Genomic DNA, 21,159 nt, shown 5'->3' on the forward strand with positions numbered 1-21,159 from the left:
AAGCATAAGGATGACACATAAATTATAAGCAGCCCCCTTGCACAGTGCAGACATTTCCATCACAAACAGCACTGCTCCCCTGTGCAGGAATTTCTAGGTGACACTGACTATGATTGGAAGCTGCAAGAATGAATGCTGTCCACATTTCTGGAAGGGTGCATACTGTTGATGGGAAGGAATTCCTCCACACACAGGAAGATGCACAAATAACCCTCATCACTACCCATGATCTGTGGTGGAAGAGATTTCAGCAAGCTCTGGCTCCATTACAAGTTCCTGTGGCTTCCTTGGCAGTGCAACAGTTGCTGAAAGGGGGAATAAGTTCAGAGCAGCTGGGCATGGGAATGCCAATGAAGCACGGTAACATTTTCAGCAGTGGTGCAGGTGATTCAAATTATAGACAAGCCAAATGAGGGATCAAGGAACAGCTTGTGACTTAGCAGACCCATAAGCTGCCCAGTTGAGGCACACACTGTGGGAGTTAGGACAGCATGGGGTTTGTTTAAATAAACCTGTTTGATAGAATTCCACATCTGGGGTCCGAGTTTGGACACAGCATTCCTACTTCCTTTCCCCTTGGACAGCTTGCCCTGCACGACTCACAGCTCTGTGCAATGCCCACAGCTACTTCAGTCCATGACTACTGATCATCTCTATTTGTAGACCAGAAGGTTTTAAAGGTACTTTAGCTCTTAGGGAGCCACATTTGCTGAAAAATATAAACCCCAAAAAATATGTATTTACTGCCTACACTTACAATCTCACATTCGTGAACGTGGCATTCTTGAACACTAGCAAATGTTTGAGAAGCAATTCTGGGTCAACATCCATGGTTAGCTTTGTAATTCCAAGCATAGACCAATGCATAATTACCAGATATGATATTTAGATTACAAATTAGTTTGAAGACACTCACCAATGTGCTTCGCTGGGCCTGTGAGAGTTTTGTTGCTACAAAGTACTGAACAGGTGCAAGGACTATGATTACTGCTGCTCCAATTAAGGCACTGATTCCAAGAAGGTAGTAGAGCAGAAGAATTCCTACAATTATCTGTTGGGATAAAAGAAGGTGAGGGAAAGATCTTGGCTTCACTTGAGGTATGCACCACAAAGACCAACGTCAGGGTAAGGGACCTTGTTCAACGAACAGCAGCTGCAGTTAAAGCCACCCCAAATGGCACAAGTTCAGCACTGCTGGCACACCCAATGTGATCAGTCAGGGCTTCTCCCAGGGACCCAGACACTCACCCAGTGCTCCTCTCCCTAGCTTGGGCATTTTGTGTATTTCTGTTTCTGTATTTCTCCCCATTATGCACAGTAAAAGAAAGTTTTACAAAAGGTTTGTGTATCTTCCATAATTTAACTTTCAAAACTATTTAGAAGAACTTTATTTAAAAATAAATAGATTTTAGAAAAACACCTTTGAATAAAATTTAATTTAAAATTACTTCCAAATAACACACTATAGCACTGAGAATACTCGTCTCAGATAATCTCTGACAAACTGGCAAGGGCCTTTTTTAAGGATATACAGTGCCAGATAGGCAATTATTTTTCAAACAGAGTTAGAGAAATGGTTAAAAAAAAAAAAAAGGTTTTGTCTTTGAATAAGTAAAAATCTAGAAGAAAGTCACATCCATGGTTTACTGTAAGCAGCTCAATAAACACAAACAATATATACAAGCTACCAAAGTTAATTATCACTATTGTAATGACTGACTCCTGAACAATCTGCAACACTGACGATCTAAGAATTCAAAAGTGTAAGCTGATAAATCAATCAGATGACAAAGGGATAGAAAGTTAATTTCATACAAAATTTCCCTTAATTAAAAAAACCCAATTACTGGAAATTTCTTTAATATGTTATCTACTACTCTTGATATGTTTGTTCACTCTCATAACCTTCACCATCTTCCATCATTTCAAAGCTCAATGGTCATATGCCTATTTCCACACATTTATAGGAATTGGCTGTTTACATGAAAAAAAAGGAGTTTGCAGTTTCCACATTTCCATCCATTTAAAGCACAGAGAGAAATTTTTTTTTTTCTTCTTAGGAACTCTCTGATGCCTCTCTACAGCTGAACTGAACTAAAACATGACTCTCAAAAAGAGCCATAGTATTGAATAAGAAATTAGGCACTGACATGAAAGTAAAATCCCATTGTATATGCACCACAAATCTAGTAAGAGGCAAGGTTAAATTCCAAATTTAAAAAATCTCTCAGTCATCAGTAAGTGAGCAATCTGCTTCCACCTGAAGTCAGGAAATTAATGAGTGTCTGAAAACAAACAAAACACAAAAGGCCTCTGCCAGACACCCCTGTCAGAGCTCTCCTCCATAACACAAAATGGTCTTGGTCTTTACAGATCAAGATTTTCACTCCCAACTGCTTCATCGTGCGCAGATGCTGTGGGCACTGAAAATACAGGAAAGCACTGAACAGTGAGAAGCCACCGCAGAACACTGACTCCTTGTTTGCCTGCTGTCCCTCACTACTGGTTGATTGTCAAGGACATTATGGGACCACCTGGTTCTAAAAAGAGAGCATCAGCTTCTCCCATAGACAAGGAGAAACCTATCTCAGCTGGATCCTGAGGGAGTTGCTAGCTCACAGCTGCTTTTCCAACCCTCATACTAGCTACTGAGAGGCTCGGTCTTTGCAAAAGTGCTAATGATACCATGTTTAAAACAGGTCAAAAATTATCCCATTTTCATCTTCTTTATAATGTGATAGTACAGACAAACTTTTGAAATACTGTGGGAACTCAGTACATCACTCCAGATGTCCAGAGTTACCGAGAGAACCCTTGCGGGGGTCTCAGAGATCCTGGAATGTTGCCAAAAGTACCTGGCACTTTGACTTTGACCCTACAAGGGATGTGCCACCTGTTTGAGGACATGAGAGTCACTTGGGAATGAATGGTGTAAGAAATGATGTATTTACAGAGTGAAATATAGATTTGAGGGTTTTGGTACAGGGGAGTTATGGAGACAAGATGGAGGGATCAGGGCGTGTCTCGTCCTTCTTTCTTCTTGTCATCCATTTTCTGTGGTGATGTTGGCACTCTGGGATTGGTCCACGATGAAGGTGCACTTGCTAATATGGGTGAAAGGTATTGGGAAATAAAGGTAAATAGGTAAATATGATGTACGTAGTTGTTAGTATAAAAAGAGACGACCGCCCAGTGGGGGCTCAGAGTGCCCTTGACTGCCTTGCTGGTCAGACCTCTGTTGGGCAGACAGAAAATTTTATAGATAAGAAATAATAAACAATCTGAAGACTGAAAATCTGAAGAGTCCAGACTCGTCCTTTGAAGAGTGGGCTGTCCCAGAGCCATCCTACGCATGTCCGAGCAGAGACAAAGAGCCGATCGGACAAAATATCTTCAGTATGAATGGAAAAAAAAGTGAAGAATTGTATCTGATAAGAGCTGAAATCTTATTGAACATAATTCTATATCACATCACAAAGTATGGAGTCAAGAATAAAGAGTACATAGATAACATCTGAGCTCTGGGGGACAGTATCTGGCAGATGGGAGGGCTCTCATCAATATTCCTGAGAAGGCAAAAATCATATTTTAAAAAAAAGTCTGTGTAATGAAACACTGTTTCTCTTTCATCAAAATCCCAAAGCTCTTCTCTGCCAGAGATAAATATCAGGAGCGAAAAGCTCGCCAATAGCTCTGGTTATTTTGTCTTGATTATTTATTGAAGGATGGCCAGTACTTGCAGCCAGAAACTGCTTTGTGGGCAGTTCTGAAAGAGACAAATGCCCTTTCATTACAAGTGTAAGCTGTCCCTACCAATAAGCCAGAGATTTGAGAATACAGGATTTTTTAATAATCACAATGAAATCAAACAAGGGTATTTATCAAATGGAGGCATGGGGGGAAGGCCTTTCTAAGGCCTCATTTTGCTCCCAGGGTTTCAGTCAAACCTACTGAGGGCATCTTTCAACTGACTGGCATTCCTGGGCCTCTTCTCATGGATTCCAATAACATTCAAACAGTAACTTAAGGCAATGATAAAGCTCCCATTGACTCCAGTCAGAGCAAAGATGGGGCTCAAATTATCTGGACTGTATAGAAAACCTACCTTGTCATGAATGGCTATTACAAAATCTACAGCAGATGCTGAAATGTTGATTGCTAGACTAAGAGCTACAAAACAATTAAAAACCTGTTTTAAATAATAACAGAGTTTGTGCAATGTAGTATCAGCCATCTTTCAAGCAGCCAGTAATTGTTTTGACTGCCTCATAAAACATGGTACTGAATGAAAGCTATGGAAAACCTCCTGAAGAAGCCTTTGTGGCCAATGTGACTCACTGATTTTGGCATGACCCACAAAACAGGAGCACGCTCCAGCACTGATCGTCCTCATCTGGCAAGGAGCATCACGGCAGGAATTCTAATGCAAATATAATTTTATTTTCTGCAGACTGTCAGGAAGTCTTTATGAGTCTGTGACTTCTGGCCCATTAAAGCAAAATGTTGTTACAGAATATGCAATGGAATTGGATTAATTCTCTGTTGCACTAAAGCACTCTCTACGCTGAGCTGCCAGAGAGGTCTTAGAAAATAAGTGAAATTGATAGCTTGCACAAAGTTTGTCTGTAATAATTGATACCCTAGACATTATCATTAAGGGGGTGGACTCTTCTTGGCTCTCCATAGCTTTTCAGCAATATCATTTTAGTCTACAATCACTGACTTCTTACTGTGCTTCCCATAAAAGGAAGGAAAATACCCTGACATCCAAATTATTACCAAAAACTTCCAATAAGTAACCATACCTAATATGCTATTTTCTCTCAATTTATTTTCATTATAATTATCCTCTCTTTTGCAATTAGACATCAATATTAGGACAAACTCCTTGATAATTTTTTCCTCCCCACTTCAAAATAATCTGGTTCCCATTTTTCCTCCCCCATCCATAATTTCAGGGAAACCATGCCAAAAAATAAGTCAAGTTGTTTTCTGAAAAATTCAATATGATAACTGCTATATCCATCAACCTCTCTTAATTCTAGAATGCAAAATGTTTTAAACTGCCATATAAGCTCCTCCAGAGTAGATCAGAAAAACTAGTCCATACCTCTTATGCAGGAGTAAGTGTATTGGAGGAAAAAAGTGCATTCATACTGCATGAAGATAACCACACAGTGACATAAATATGGCCACAATCACCTTAAATCTCAATATTTTAATAGGCATGGTTTTCTACATCTCACACATGTAGTAAGCACAGTTAAAGAAGCCATCAGTCAGTAAACTGATTGTTCACCCCTTAATATGCTCACTATCCTGATCTGAGGCTTTGCACAAGTCTCATGAAGCTAACAAGAGTTTTATCAGAGAGTAAGACAAATCACTTGTATAAGATGCTGATGGACACAAACTCCTAAGCAACACCCCTAAAACCACATTATAAACTGCCTGGAAATGCAATCTGCCAGGTGGTGTCTATATACAGCCTCATGAAAACCATTTAATTTTTGGGCAAGGGCAAGCAACCTAAAACGCAAAGCTGCTGGATAGGTTACTTGCAGGTTTCTGACTTACAAACCAGCAAAATCAGCCTCTGTGTGGTGCTGGAACCAGACTGCCTTTGTGACATTAACACAATGAAGTTTTCATCATGTTTTTGAAACTAAATTATACGTCTAGAAAATATCAAATTTGCCAAAAAGAGAATTTAAACTCCACTGCGTCTTCTGTTTGTATTTACTGCTAGCACTGAACAACAAAAGGGACACCCAACAAAAGTGCACCAAGTAGCTGGAAGAAAGTGGGAAGACTTGCAGGGACTGAGTATCAGATGAAACTTCATGCTTTATTGTCAGTTTTTTCAGGTAATTCTTAAATAGAAGTATAGGGTGATCTGAGCAGGAAAGGAGACTGAAAGGATCAGACAGCTGTTTAGATATAGGAGGCCAAAGACACCACAGGATAAAGCAGCAAAACCATTTTGCATAACAAATATGTTCTAATAAAAAAAAAATAGCCTTTGAAACAATGACAAACTGTGGAGTTTTTCATCCAAAAAGCAGCAGTAGTTCCAAGGCATGTCCAAAGGATCATCTCTATGTAATCATATTTATGCTACTTCTCTTGCTTCTGCTGGGATTCAGAAGACAAATGATTGCAATATCTTCCAGTTAACTTCCCTGATGTAATAAATGAATGCACTGTAACCTGCTGCACCCTATAAATTCATGTTATAAATGCAAAGCATTTTTGACAGCAGCCAAGATCCTAATACAATCATAAATACCTAAAGTCCAGTCACAGATGTGGAATCTATTACAGACAAGATTTCTAGATGTTAATAGCTTGAAATTTTATTTCAAGTTATTCTTTAACTTCTTTAATATCCCAACTTTCATAAAACTCGCATGCAATGAACCACTACAGACTGAGGTGCATTAGGAACAAAAGCACATTTAATCACCTTACCTGTACTGGCATAGCCCAAAGGTTAGGGCAGAGGAAGAAGAACCACATCAGCTGATTTGTGTCTATGGCAACCAGGTTACAGATCTGGCCTGCTGTCATCTCGCCCATAGACATGTTAGAAGTTGAAAGCTGCATAATTTTATTGTATATTTTTGTCTGGAAGAGAGATCAAAAGGTATTAGCATACAGAAATACAATGAGACTTCTAGCTCCATCTAAACTCCAGGCCCAGCATGTTGAGGGCAAACAATAATTCCAGTAACTTGAGTGAAGATAATAAAGTTTAGCCTTTTATGTTATTTCATAAAATTTAAAGCTACTCATCTTCCCTGACACAAAGCACAGTGCTGTTACCTGCACTGTGGTTGTCCAAGTACTCCCTTTTTTCATGCCTGTGCATCAATAAGAGAATGAAACCTTTACTGCCCAAAAATGCCCAAAAACACATTAGCAACTTCATAATCCAGCTAATGTGGTTCTTGGGCATTTTTGGGGAGTAAAGGTTTCACTCTCTTATTGATTTACACCTCCAGCATCTCCACAGAGTGCCCTTCCTGTAACTAACACTAAGATATTATTAGATTCAATATATAATCCTTCACGTATTATAATCCTTGTTCTTTTTCTCTGGCAATTGACTCAGGTCCTATCCAGCCTCAGCACAATGTTCCTGGCTGATTGATACATTCTGCTTAGAGAACTCAGTTCCATTACACAGTTTAATTCACAGACAGTGAATGTCTCAGGTACAATTCTGTACTGAATTAAGCAGTTGCCTCAGTGCAGAATCAGGCACAGGTATAAAAATAACAGTACAAAATAATGAAAGCACACTTTCATCAGCTAGTTTGGTAAAAATCAAACAGGGCACACTGAACAGCGGCAGATTTACACAGGACAGGAGGAGAGAAAAGATTTAAACAAAAAACATAGGAAAAAAAAAGTATAAAAATATTGGCAGGGAGACTGCCATAAACACTCATCTGCTGCTTAGAGTGCTGCCTAAAAATTTTCCAATTTGAATAGTCGAACTGGCATTATCTAGACTTGTAATATGCAGAACAGGAAATACAAAGTTTTTCTTTAAAAAAATATTTAACTCTCTTTTCCAATTTTTCCCCTATTGCACTTGCTTTGGTTCTTGTATTTTTCAGTCATTTGCAGCTCTTCCACTTGATACAAGTCAAAATTTTTTTTTTGTACTTTCGGGTCAAATTTTTATTTCTGTAGAATTTTTCTACTTCACTCTAGTCAGGCAAAACCAATGGATGGAAACCAGAAGTCTGTCAGCTGACAAGTGCTTCCAAGTGTAAGATCAAAAGAGAATTAAACAATTAGGTTGCTATTGAAAGCATCCATTCATCATGGACGCTCCCCACAGGATCCATGCAGCTCAGGGGATAAAGAGTGTAACTTATAAGTTACACTAAGCCTGGATTTCATGCTATCACAGGGTAGGTTTCAGTCAGTGCCTTTGGCAATCCCACACTGTAATCTTACACCAAATTCTCTCATTTCCAGGCACAGAGCTTTGTATGCTACATCAAACTCTGATCTATGGTTGTCAGCTATACAACGATTAGAGATCCCATTTTTGCAATCTGACTTTTGTTCAGTGCTTACAGACTCCACTGTGACTGGCAGACTTTGTGGCATGACCACGCCTGGAATAAAACACTGCTCATGCATTGGGAATACAACCTATCCTTCTGTCCAAAATATATTTACAATACATTTTAAGGATGTTTTATTTGCATTGGATGTGACATTATCAAAAAATGCCTTTGAGATGGGAGGTGCAGTTCACACTTAAACTACTTCAAAAGTTATATTCAGTTTTACTGTCAGCAAATTTTTGCTTGAAGTTAAGAAGAAATACAGCATTGGATATTGAAAATAAACATTTATATAAAATCATCAAAATAAAACGCAAAGGAAACAACTTAGAGCTAACACTATTTCTAACAGCAATGGTACATTCAATACATTTCTGAAGAGAAGCATTTCAGAATTTAACAACTATATCATTTATATTTACAACTACATGTTCATAATTAGTAATATATTGGGTACCTGTATTGCACCTCTCAAGTTGATTCCTGTTTCAATAGCAACATAGTATGATGCTTGGAGAAATGTCCTTTGCAATAGAAGGGCAAAAAATAAGAGTACAGCCAAAACATAAGCATTGGACAGGAACTCTTGTGATGAAATAAAGAAAACACCAAGAATTTTAATCTGCAAAAAGAAAGTTAGAAATCAGGTGCAATGGTAATTTGCACAATTGATAAACAGAGATAATCACAGTTTATTACTTTGAAAGTGCTCCCAGCCTTGTCTGAAACTTCACAATTTATCACCTCAAAGACACAGTCTCATAACATGCCAAGTCAGTAAGCTTCACTTAAATGCAAAATGATGTTTATAGGATTTCTGATATCCTTCCAAAACTCTAGGACACTCCATATGGTCATTTATTAAAAAATGTGCACTGCCTATCATCAAAAAGGAACAGTCAACATCCTTTGGGAAAAATTACTTTCTTAATTTTAACACCTCAGGTTACTGAACACTAAAAATGACCTTCAGAACTTGTAAAAATCCCAAAACTCCTGGAACCATGCAAATTATTTTGGCCTGCAGCATCTTGTTCACTTTTATATATGGTCGTTACTTTCTAGCAAGCTCATGAGATCACCAAAGTGCATTTTGATGCATGTCTACAGCTCAATGGGAAAACAGTGCATTTATTTCAGATTATATTTAATGAGCTGACATCTTTGGTACCACAACAACTTGAGAGGCTGGCTCACCATGAGAAGCCTTCTATAACTAAAATGTCTCCATCTTCCTCTTTCTCCTCTTGGCTCCTCAGAAACTTTGATTGCTGGATTGGGCTTCCATTAAAGGCAAAATTAGGAAGATGAATCCTTCTATTCCCTTTCAGAATGCTTCTTGCATTTAACACTCCTGCTGGATCCCTTGCTCAGCACATTTTTTCTTGCCTACATAGTCTCTTTGCTGTTGAAGTTTTCACAAGTGCTATAACACTTAATCAGCTACATTTCACAAACTCTCAGTGTCTGTACATTTTATTAGATCTGATCTGCACCTTGCAGTTAACTTCATAAAAACCCCATATGGCAAGTTCATACAGAGGCAAAATTCAGGTTTTTAAGCTGTTCTTTTGGCTGAGCCAGCTGGAAAAGGAACAAACTTCTCCCTACTTTTATTTATACCTTGGTTGCTCCAACCTGCACGCTTTTGTTGCTTACTGTGCACTAGCTGGAGAGATAACTGGATTTCTCCCTGAGCCAATTCAAATCACTGAGATAAGAAAATCAGCCCAGGAAAAAAATAATAGGCCATATGAACCAAAAAAGTGTCCAAGTAGTGCCAGAGATATAAAGCAAAGAAGAAAAGAGGAGTAGAGGTGATAAGGATTGTAAAAGGAGAAAGATTTTAAAATCTTTATTAACTGTAAAACTCTGAACAATTACAGTACATGTCAGCATTTACAGTTCACATAAAGAGACATTTAACTGCTATTTTACCTATTTGCACCCTGAAGCAATTTTAAAGCCCTAATTTATTACTTATCCCATAGCAATTCATAGGCTACAGCAGCATTTTATATTTCACATAGTTTATAGTACACTAAAAATAAGTTTCTCTTCCAGATTATTTACAGCCTGCCAAGTTCAGGTTTTCAGGTTTTTAGTGCTGTCCTCCATACACATCTGGCCACTACTGCTAATCTCTGCAGCTAATACCACTTTTTACTGTATGTAAAAGAATACTTTTTTTCCCACAACTATGTTTGACAACTATGTTTGTCTAGCAATGAGATTTTGGTGCAGCACTGATTCCCATCAAAACATTATATAATAGACAAGGAGGGAAAGTGAGATGAATATTCTCATCCTTCCTTCTAATAAATACTCCCTTGAGAGAAAAAGAGGACAAACATACATCCGTAAAGATCACACACTTGCTGATAGCAAGATGTTTGCCAAGCCTCAGGTGCATTATCAGGCCATTATGGCTTACTGAGCACACCTGTGTTTAAGCTGCAATAGGGTCTACACACTCTTGTCAGCCTGCAGGAAACACAGAAATACCTGAACACTTCCTGAACCTTTCACATATAAGGCAAATAGCCTTGTTTGAGACGTTAACAGAAATAATTAGATGTTTTATTTTCAGAAATAGATTTGGGAATATTCAGTGTCTCACCTTCCTGACAACTTCAGGGTAACACCAATTCTTGAAAGTTGCTCTAACCAGTAAAAGGCTGGGCAAAAAGCTGCTATTTAAATGCATAAAGACTCTAGACTCAAACAATCTTAGTGTCAATACTGGGCTTTTAGCTACACTGGGCCCTATGACTTCTAGAGCTTTTTAAATAATGAGTTTGCTGTATCTCTGAATGTGTTATGTCAGCAGCCACTCCTAATACTGGAACTGCTAATCCTAATGTTGCAACGTGGAAGATGCTAGCAGCAAATGATAAAGGTAGTCATTCTGTCAGTCTCTTCTTCAGTGTGAAATGATTAAGACTGAGAGAAATCTGTGTCATAGGAATGTTCTGGGGTGGCCATAAATATTGATACTGGAGTTATAAATAAACATGAAGAGCATGACAGAATTTAAGACACTGTTGTGCTCTAACTACAGCACTAACTCGAGCAGTTAATACTGCCTGTGACACCCATGTGATCTGAGTTACACTCCATGTGGGTTATATCTGTCACAAAGGACATGAGGAACAGAAAAATTATTCTATCTCTTGGCCTTCAATTTCACAAAAAGAATTTCTCTTTGAAAGACACAGTTGACTCATGAAAATATCTAAATCTAAATATTTAAGATGCAGCTGGGTAGGAGATGGGTAAAATCACCCTCCATTGCACTCACAACTTCTATTGCTTATCTGATTCTGTCCCACTGTGGGGCAACTCTTTCCAGGGCTCTCAAACTCAGTAGCATGTCAAGCACAAACACTGTTTCCCCCCACTTATCAACACCTTGATATGACAGCATTTTAGAAAGCTTGTTTCTCACACCTGTGAGGCTCATAGGAGCAAACTATAAGGGCAAGGTTTTCCTCTTTTGATTTATTACAAGCAGGGATATAGCATTCCTAGCAGTAGAGCTGGTGTTTTTCTTTCCAAAACAGACCAAGTGGGCTAGGTATGTGAACATACATGGGAGCCCTCCTGAACACCCCAGCCTGCTTCCAGATAGTTTGAATAAAAGCTCTTCATTAGAAAGATATTTCATCTCATCCAGCAAAAGCAATTTTCAAACTTAAATGTAGTTAGACCCTTACCAGAAAAAAACCAACAATCAAAACCTAAGGGAAACATAAGCAAAGCTAAAATATACCCTTAAGTGTCACTTGTGGACTACAACCATCAGTGACTATTGCTGTTAGGTGATCTCAAATTGGTGTCAATGACAGCAGTGAGGTACTGCTCAGCTAGTGAGTGAGGATTCTAGGCTGATAAAGCTCTGCTTAGGGCCTGTCAGGACTAGACCTGAATTTTTATTTTTCACAGAGAAGCAGTAGCTGACAATTTTAGAGGAAAATTAAATAGGACAATCTGTAAATTATATCCAATCACAATTTCAGCTGGAACAGTATCTCAAACAAATTATTGAAAAGCAGAGCTCAAGAGCTTCCACAGTACTTTGCTGCAACATAGTACTATAGTTTTAATTTTCTCATTTCCTGCTTTAACTGGTTTCCATTGAACCTATTCACTATAATAAAGTTTCCAAATATTAGGATAAGGGTTGCAAAATGGACAAACAGTTAATTTTAGCCTGAAGCCTTTGTTAAATTTTCTGCACTGCAGCTGATGGACTTCAATATTTACAGTGGACCTAATCCAAAGTGTACTTAAGTGGATGGGTATATTTCCATTAGTGTCAACAGACTTTAGAAAAAGTCTTATATCAGACACTAAGTGAGCTGCAGAAATGAACTGATGTATCTCATAGAAATCCAGCCTGAGTGACCTCACCTTATAATGAAAAGATGCTTCCTGAGTTACATTTTTATTTTTAGTTAATCAAGAGATATGTCTGCTTCCTTTTGGAGAGCATTCATTTAAATAGCATCCTTTAAAAATATGTTTCAGTTGATCTTTCAAAACTAACCTCCCAAAAGGCACTAGAGGGAATGCTTGGTCACAGTTAAATTACTTGGCATTTTATGATGATGACAAAACTCTGCTTTAACCCTCTTAGACATCCCTCATTTTTAGAAATGAAAAGCCAAGCCTATTAAAAACACTTTTCCTTTCTGGAAAGCACTCAGTCACATACTTGATTCCATCTCTACTCAAGATTGCAACTAAATTCCTTATGATATTGATGGGATTCTGGATATGCTTCCCTGTTCTCTTGAATGAGATTATTTTGCAGAATGCAAGGCTGACTAGATGCATGGCTCAGATATTTTGCCCCAAAAGAATTACAGAATGGATTAGGTTGGAAGGGACCACTGGAGGTCATCTAGTCCAACCTCTCTGCTCAAGTAGCGTCATCCCTGAGCACATGGCACAGGATTGCATCCCAACTGCTCTTGAGTATCTCCAGGGAGGGAGATTGCACAACCTCTCTGGGCAACCTCTTCCAGTGCTCAGTCACCAACACTGTAAAGAAGTTCTTGCCGTGTTCAGGTTAAGCTTCCTGTGCATCATTTCCTGCCCATGGCCTTTTGTCCTATTGCTTGGCAGCACCAAGCAGAGCCTGCTCCATCCTCTTGAGACCCTCCCTTTGGATATTTACATAAATTGATGATGTCCCCTCCCAGTCACTTTGTCTCGAGGCTGAACACGTCCAGCTCCCTCAGCCTGTCCTTGCAAGAGATGCTCCAGTCCCTTAATCACCTTTGCTGCCCTGCACTGGACACCCATCATCACAGTACAAGGGTGGGTATCAGCACATTCACACTGGCACTGCCAGCACTCAAACACAGCACAGAGTCGCTTTCCTTCCTGAGGACAAACAAAACAGAATCACAGCATCCCTTTTTGGACTCCTCTCTTTTTGGTGACATTTTGACAGTACCTGTGGGCGGATGGTGTTATTTCCTTTTCCAACATTGTGAACAATCCCCGAGATGCAGAGCGGCCCGGCAAATCCAAGCAAATCAGCCAGAATACGGAATGTGCTGCTCAGGAGTAAGGGTCTTCCAAAAGCACAGCAGAGAGCACGCCAAATGGATCTGGATCCTTGGGGAGATGACGATCTTTTGTTCTGGTCAGAATTAAATTAAAATTAGTAAGAATTATGTTATACCTCAGGTCTGACAAATACTTTGTATTTTTATCACTGCTTTAATTCATTGACAACCATTTGTAATCTCCCAGGTAGAAAGCAGAGGAACTACAACTATTGTTTCTTTTTGTAGAGTCAGAACAAAGCAATAAACTGCACTCCTCTCCACAAAAGGAACCATGATTTCTTTCCTACCTTTAATAGGGTTCAAGTGTGTTGTTTGTGGCCTACTGAGGAAGAAAAAAAAAAGAGGGAGGGAAGTGACAGGTTTTTGTTCTCTAGAGAAGCCAGAGACTGGAAGCATACACTTTTTAGGCAGGATGCAAACAAGTTCTCTTAGAATACCATAAACACTCAGCTCCCACTGAGGAGTGAAAATTAATTTGAGCTGAGGTAGCTTCAGCCTTGAACTCTCCTATGGACAAACTGTAACTGAAATAACATGGAAAAAAAATAGCCTTGCAAGGCCTAATTAATACAGACTGTGTAACTGAAAGTTTCCAGGTCTTATTAGGAGGAATAATGGTGTTAAGTGAACACAGTCCATGATTACTTTCCACATCAAAATAGAGGCTGCACACATTTTACACACATTTAACCAGTAATGTGTTTGATATACACATTTGATTAGAGAAACATCACTGTTTGTATGAGGCACAACTGAGAATGTGGTCTCTTGGTGTATGGACTGCTATGCCAATGAATCCTTCATTTGCATCATATCTGTTTATATCTCTTTGTGTCATGCTTATATGATAAAAATTAATGAAAAACACAAGCTCTGAGAAAGAAGACAGATATAATTCCATGTTTGCATACCTTCTGTGCTTCAAAGGCCTCATTAAGGCGAATGTAATTGGTCAGAGCTCTCATAGCAATGGGAAGCTTGCCTATGGTTTTCAAGTCTATTGGTTTTTTATGGGCAGTCTTGATGAATGTGTTCATCCACCAGTATGTTCCTTTGGATAACAGATTCACAAAGGGCTGCAGGAATCGCACACCAAGATCCTGGAGATCCTCAGGAGGTTTAACTTCTTTAGGAGTTTTGAAGAAAACATATCTCTGAAATCCAGAAAAATGCCAGGAGAATCACAGTGAATGTGTAGAAAATACAAGTGCACAAAGAATAGATAAGGACATTGCAGATAATCAATGAATCAGTCTTAAAAGACATTCAAGTACAACCAATACAGCAATACAGTGTCCTCAGGTACTGAGGATAATCAGAGGCATCCAGTCTAGAAATAAGTAATTCTTATCATTCACTATGACTCTGCTTATGGGGCAAAAATTTGCATACTTGCAGGGGAAAAACACTGCAAACCACCTTACAGAAACAGAATCAACACAGTTTGGAGACCTTCAAGATCATCCATTACAACCACCAAGCCAGAACCATCCTAATCACCCCTACATCATATCTCCAGACACCTCTGGAACATTTCAAGATGTGGTGACTCCCCCACCTCCCTGGGCAACTTATTCCAGTGCCTGCCCCGTTTCAGCAAAAAAAAGTTTTTCTAGTAACTCATCTGAACCTCCATGGTGCAACTTGAGACCATTTCCTCTTGTCCTTTCACTTGAGACATGTCAGAAGAGACTGACCCCCTCAATTATTTAAACAGGACAGTCCCAGCATTACTTTGAGTTCCAGGCAGCACATCATGGGACACAGGAGCAAAAGCACAGCCCGGAGGTTATCACTGGGATTCATCTCCCACACCACACTGCTTCACATTTGTTAGCTCAGAACATGGAGCTACTGGTGCTGCAGCAAAAAAAAATTACATGGGAATATTTCTTTCCCTCCTAAATTGAATTTGTGTGCACAGTTGGTGAGTGCCAGCTGAAGGGAACTTTGGAATTTATGTATCCAGCAGTCTCCAATATCTCAGTTTAGATTATGACTGCAGACACTGCAGAGGAAAAAAATATATAGCTGGGAGGAACCCTAGTAGCCCAAATAAATCACTTATTGTGATTGTCTCCTGGAAAATGAGAGATGCTATTTGTGTGTCTAAGATACTCCCTGATAGAGCAGACAATTCCTTTCTACCAGTCTTCTCTTGTATCAGAAATACTTGGCTCTCATGACTGAAACAGAATAATTTAAAAAATTACAGCAAACTCAAACAGATGAAATTGATCTTAAATTATCAACAACAGAGTCTGGCATTTTTTGAAACTACATATTCATCTGGCCTAGTGAAATACTATTAACCCTTGATAGTCAAATAGTCAAATTTCTAACTGGATTTTTCATTCTCCTGAAACACATTTTACACCAACTACCTAGAAAAGGGATTTAAAAAAATACCAATAACCCTAAAAACAACCAATAAAAACCACAGAAGGAGACTTCTAGCATAGTTACTTACCCTCACCCTGATGACATTGATTTCTACAGCTAGTAGCATTCCATAAAGAACAACCAAGAGTCCCGTGAGGCAAAATCGAAGCTGAGAAAATCCAACCCCATTATCACAGAACTTCACAAATTTGATGGTTTTAGTTATGAAAGCTAAAGTCCAGTAGAACAGCAATGCTGTAGAGAAAAAAACCCAAACTAATTAACCAGCTCCATAGTTGCAAAAATTTACAAAGGCATTATAAAATATAATTAAGAAAGAATTCAACAAAATATATAAAACCAGAGAATGGCCTTTCTCATGTCAAACAGAACCCTAATTTAATTCCAAAAACATTAAAATAGTAAGACATTGTTGGTTGCTAATGCCTTTTCAATTAGATTTAGTTTCATAAGTTTCACACAGTGAAGTCTGCTGAAGGAAATTTCATCTGCTGTAAAACTGTGTCCACATGATCAGCTCAAGGGAGGCTGTTGCTCCAAAAGTGAAGGTGCCTGTGAATGATGTTTTTCAGATTTGGTTAATGCTACAAGACTGCTATTAATGTGGTTTGAAGGAAAATTCCCTGTGAATCTCTGGGATGCATCAGGAACAGATATTAAAATACTGTGTCCAAACTGCTGCTGCACTACCATTCAACAAAAATTCCATACATGTAATTCACAATGTAGATAAAACAGTCACATCAAGGAAGTATATCTGGCATTCATGGAATACAACTTTCACTTTTTAGTGTTCTATGAAACCTCTTGTCTCAAGGTGCTCATTGTACCATCAGCTACAGCTAAATAATCCATGGAATAAGCTCTGGTGGCTTGGAAGCGTTCTCCATACCATTCATCACACCATAAGCCAGCTCCTGTTTGTTCCCTATTCCTAAGGAAATGCCTCCCGGGGTTATGTTCTTTTAAGTAAACCTTTCATTGCTGCTGTATCTGCCATGGTACAACAGATGGAATGAGCTCTAACTGCCAAGAAAAGCTTGGATGTGCTTTCCAAGTGTCTTGCTGGAACACCACAGAAAGAAGACTTCAACCAAGGCATTAGCAACTCTAAGTCTAGCTTAAATATGGATAATCATCAGGAAGTTCCATAAATTTCAAAGAATTGGTGGTATTCCAGCTACACTGAGGCACCAGAAAGCTCTCTGGACATGTGCTCTGGGCCTACCCTTCCAAGCAAAGCTAAATTCAGTGCAGAGAATCCATGTGAGGTTTGTCCTGCCAGTCCTGCTTCTACAGAATTAAGATAAAACCTCTTCTTTTAATGAGGACAGTGAATGGAACAGTACAGGAACACTGTGCATTAGGACATTTGCCAAGGGAGCCTCTCTTCCTCTAAAATTAAGAGGCCAGTTCATAAGAGGAAAACACTGAGTGGTCAGGTATTTGCACACTGCACTTCAGTGGCCAATGTGGTTGCAGAGAGGGTTTTAAAGATATACTAACCAAATTTCTCTTGTAAAACTTTAGCTTTTTTTATATGAGGCTTCCTACCATCTTCCCAACTTAGATTGCTTCTCATCCTGTTTCAGACTGCTTCCTTCCTTTGAGGCACTATCCCTCCCTATTTTGCAGTCCTTCTGACTATAAAGTCTCACTTGATCCAAGAATTACATTCCATGCTATTCTACTCTTAACCACCTTTATCTGTTAAGCCTTGTTTTGTTTCATTCTTTCAACAACAGGCTCAGAACACATCCCTCTTGGAATAAAAGGGACTTAAACATTGCACACTGAAAATATCTACCAGTGGAGGGCTTCCAAAAAAATAACCAAGCCAACAGGCATTTATGTATGTCTTGGAATTATAAATAAGAACTAGCAGAGCCATTATCCTATTTATGGCTTAAATAATGGTCTATATGACCTTTTATTATTATTGTTATAATGTTAATTTATCTTTTATCTAAGAAGTATTATGAAGTGCCAAACACAACATTCTCAAGTCCCACTTACTTAGAAGCATTTGAATTTACTTAGCTTCTTACTTTTGAAAACAAATGTATCTAATCTGATCTGGAGAATGCTCACAGGCCACTCAAGGCTCCTTGGAAAATGCAATTGTGGCTCTGCTCTTTATAGATGATGTTTTTATCATCTGGCTGGTGAGTACATTTTGGCTGAGAGTTTTTAGAAATTATCTCTGAGAACTTAAACTGGTCTGAACTGGAAAGTGATCAGACCAGAGAGGCATTTACTTAGGATTGCTCTAGATCTATTCTACACGCCTAAACGACCTTGCTTTTTTCTTGGGCCATGTAAGATACCTCAAACCACACCACCAGGGTGGAGATTCTCACCTGGGCCATACCTCTGAAAAATAAGGCAATTGCCAACTCAAACTCTTCTACACCTTTATTGACTTAAGCCAAATCAAAAAAGTTAATTAATTTATTAATTAACCTGTGCCTGTTTGGAGAGAAATTTTTTTGTACTAAGCAATAAGCAATACTTTTATGCAAGAAGTTCCAGTTTAGAGAATAAACCGATTCCAAGGGAAACAACTGCAATGCAAAGGGACAAAAATTTTGAATCAGAAAAATAGATCCCTGTCTAGTAGTAGTAAGGTGTAGGCACACACAGTTTGTGGTAATTGGGAGTGGGGCTGCAGCAGAGCCTCATCCCTAATGGGCTACAGCTGTGCAGGACAGGTGGATAATATTGAAGGTGATGAGCCATGGAGTGTCCAGGTGCACTGACCAACCACCAAAGGGAACAGAGGGCACACAAGTGCCATACATGAACATGAGGGGATAAAATGTTGGGCTAGAACAAGAAAGAGCAGATGCTTGCACCCTTCTGAAGTGATGTGACTCTGTATGAAGCTTTCTGAAATTGTATGGTGACACTCTGTGTACTGTGGCCATCTCAACTGTGACATATGCTGTGGCACATACTGTAACAGTAAAGCAGTCAGATAATTAAGATTAGTTTAAAAAAAGGGACAATTTTCTAAAATATAAACATTCACATATTTCCACACTACCACCCTTTCAGATAAACACCTCAAAGTCCTGTTGTTGCCTCGTAGTTTTCTCCTACTAGAAATTTTTGAGTTTTATTTAAAACAAAGAAATTAACTTTAAAATTCTTGGAATCAGAAATACCATTCAGTTGTGTATTTTAAACATTGAGAAAGCAGCGATTTTCCAATCCAGTATGAAAAGTATTCTAAAATGAGTCCTGCTTAATTGTAGAAATGTTATGCAACCATGTAGTGCAAAAAGCATCAAAATTCACATTATTATGAGAGTGCCCTGGTAAACAGGACTACATGTGAACAGCTACATTTGTTGAAATATAATTACAGACCAAAATCTTACAGAAAAAGAACACTTTCAAACCAGATCAAGGTGTTCCAATAGTTGGGTCACACAACTGCATTCATTAATTCAATCATTAGCTTCAGTGAATAAATATTCCAAACCTTGTAAACGTTTTTTGATAAGAAATACTAAGGATTACTACTTCAAAATAGCCAAGTGCCTGGGCTAAAGCTGAAAGGCAGGGTCAGGATCAGCAGAGGAACTTTGAGTCCTCCTTTTGCATACCCAAGGAAACACACTAATCCCCACATCTGTCATGGTATCTGCCTCTTACTTGTTCATGAAGAGCTACAAATGGATTTGGTTTCTTTGAGGTACAGAGTGAAAAGCATCTTTAAGAAACAATACATCTCAGAATTTCATGGGATTGGAAAATTTTACCCTGTTCAGAATTAATGATCAGACCTTTAAAGCTCCACTGCATTGCATCAGTGAGAGTTCCCCTCCTGGGTTTAATAGTTTTTGGATAAGGCTCTGTTAGTCTTTGTTTTAAACAGCTACCAACTCTATGCAGCTGTGAGCATTCATCCTGCAGCTGAGGCAGATGATGCCCTGCAGTTTGCTGGAAATTCACTGATGCTCAGAAGCAGCAAGATGTCATATCAGCTCTTCTACTTTGCTCCCTGTGTGCAACATCAGATCTCTTCTACACAAGCCCATTTTCCCATACACCCAGCCAAAAGCTTATCACCAGCTTTAGCTTTCCCTCCTGGTCCTCATTTACCTCATAAAATGAGGCTCTAAAGCAAAGCTTCATGGCCACACTGCACTCTAGTGGGTTGACAGGTGAGTAAAGGTATAATTTAACCATCCATACTGGGCTCATCTGCATCAAGTGCTCATTGTCTCGTCCCAGATGTCAATACTGAGTAGTTGCAATTAAGATTGAAAGATAACTAACAATCCTCCTAATCTGTGCAGTTAAGAACAAAGGATAGAGACTTCCAGAAATGTCTATCTTAGGACAAATAAAAGAAAAACAAAAGAAAAAATAAAATAAAAATCAAAGTCCATCAGCTCGTGAAGATTTTGGACTAAAATTCAAATCAGACACACTAAGTGGGAAAGACTCTGATGGTCTGATTTTCTTTATTGCCTAAGCGCTATTAGGACCAGATTTTCTGAGGAAGTCTGTTCCTTGGAAATCCTTGCATAATTAAGATTCATCCATAATACTTAAGTAAGTGTTGGTATTTGTTGGCACAACTTTTTAGTATTCAAGTATTGTCCAGAGTTTATCCAGCATCAGCACTTTAAACACTGAAAAAAATTATCATAAAAAAGAAATCTCTACTGAGCAGCAATTATGCAAAAATGGGTAATCAACTACCAGCTGTAACTTTGCTACCCTTCTCAGAAACTTAACAGCAGGAATGTGGCTGTGACACTAAATTATTTAACATTGCATTATACATCTGAAATAACAACAAAAAGCCCAAACAACAAAACAACCTAAAAAGCAAAACCACAAAAACCACTGCTTGCTTTACAGGCAACTGTAACAGGCTAGCATTGCTTCCTGAGGCATAATGCCTTCCTGTGAGAAAGCATTAAAAATACTCTGTTGACATATTTAAAAAGCAACTAAATGACCTCACCTGTTCTTAAAGGATAAAAAAAGATCCTACTTAAAAGAAAGGTACAGGAAGAAAAGCAGTCCCAAATGAGAAGCTAAGGGTTGCTTAGGCCTGGATAGAAACC

General features: G+C 38.7%; 1 protein-coding gene across 3 annotated transcripts in view; it reads right to left on the reverse strand.

Moving 5' to 3' along the window:
• Positions 1-21,159, reverse strand: part of ABCC8 (ATP binding cassette subfamily C member 8) — a 73,091-nt gene that overhangs the window by 46,635 nt on the left and 5,297 nt on the right. For all 3 annotated transcript variants that reach the window (XM_059474644.1, XM_059474646.1, XM_059474645.1), the window contains exons 4-9: positions 16,140-16,306; positions 14,581-14,823; positions 13,552-13,740; positions 8,545-8,709; positions 6,472-6,627; positions 917-1,051 (exon numbers count right to left, since the gene is read on the reverse strand). In XM_059474644.1, coding sequence (XP_059330627.1) covers positions 917-1,051; positions 6,472-6,627; positions 8,545-8,709; positions 13,552-13,740; positions 14,581-14,823; positions 16,140-16,306 — 1,055 coding nt within the window. The remainder of the gene's footprint in view (positions 1-916; positions 1,052-6,471; positions 6,628-8,544; positions 8,710-13,551; positions 13,741-14,580; positions 14,824-16,139; positions 16,307-21,159) is intronic.

The sequence above is a fragment of the Ammospiza nelsoni genome, chromosome 6 (genome assembly GCF_027579445.1).
Source record: "Ammospiza nelsoni isolate bAmmNel1 chromosome 6, bAmmNel1.pri, whole genome shotgun sequence".
Taxonomy (NCBI): Eukaryota; Metazoa; Chordata; class Aves; order Passeriformes; family Passerellidae; genus Ammospiza; species Ammospiza nelsoni.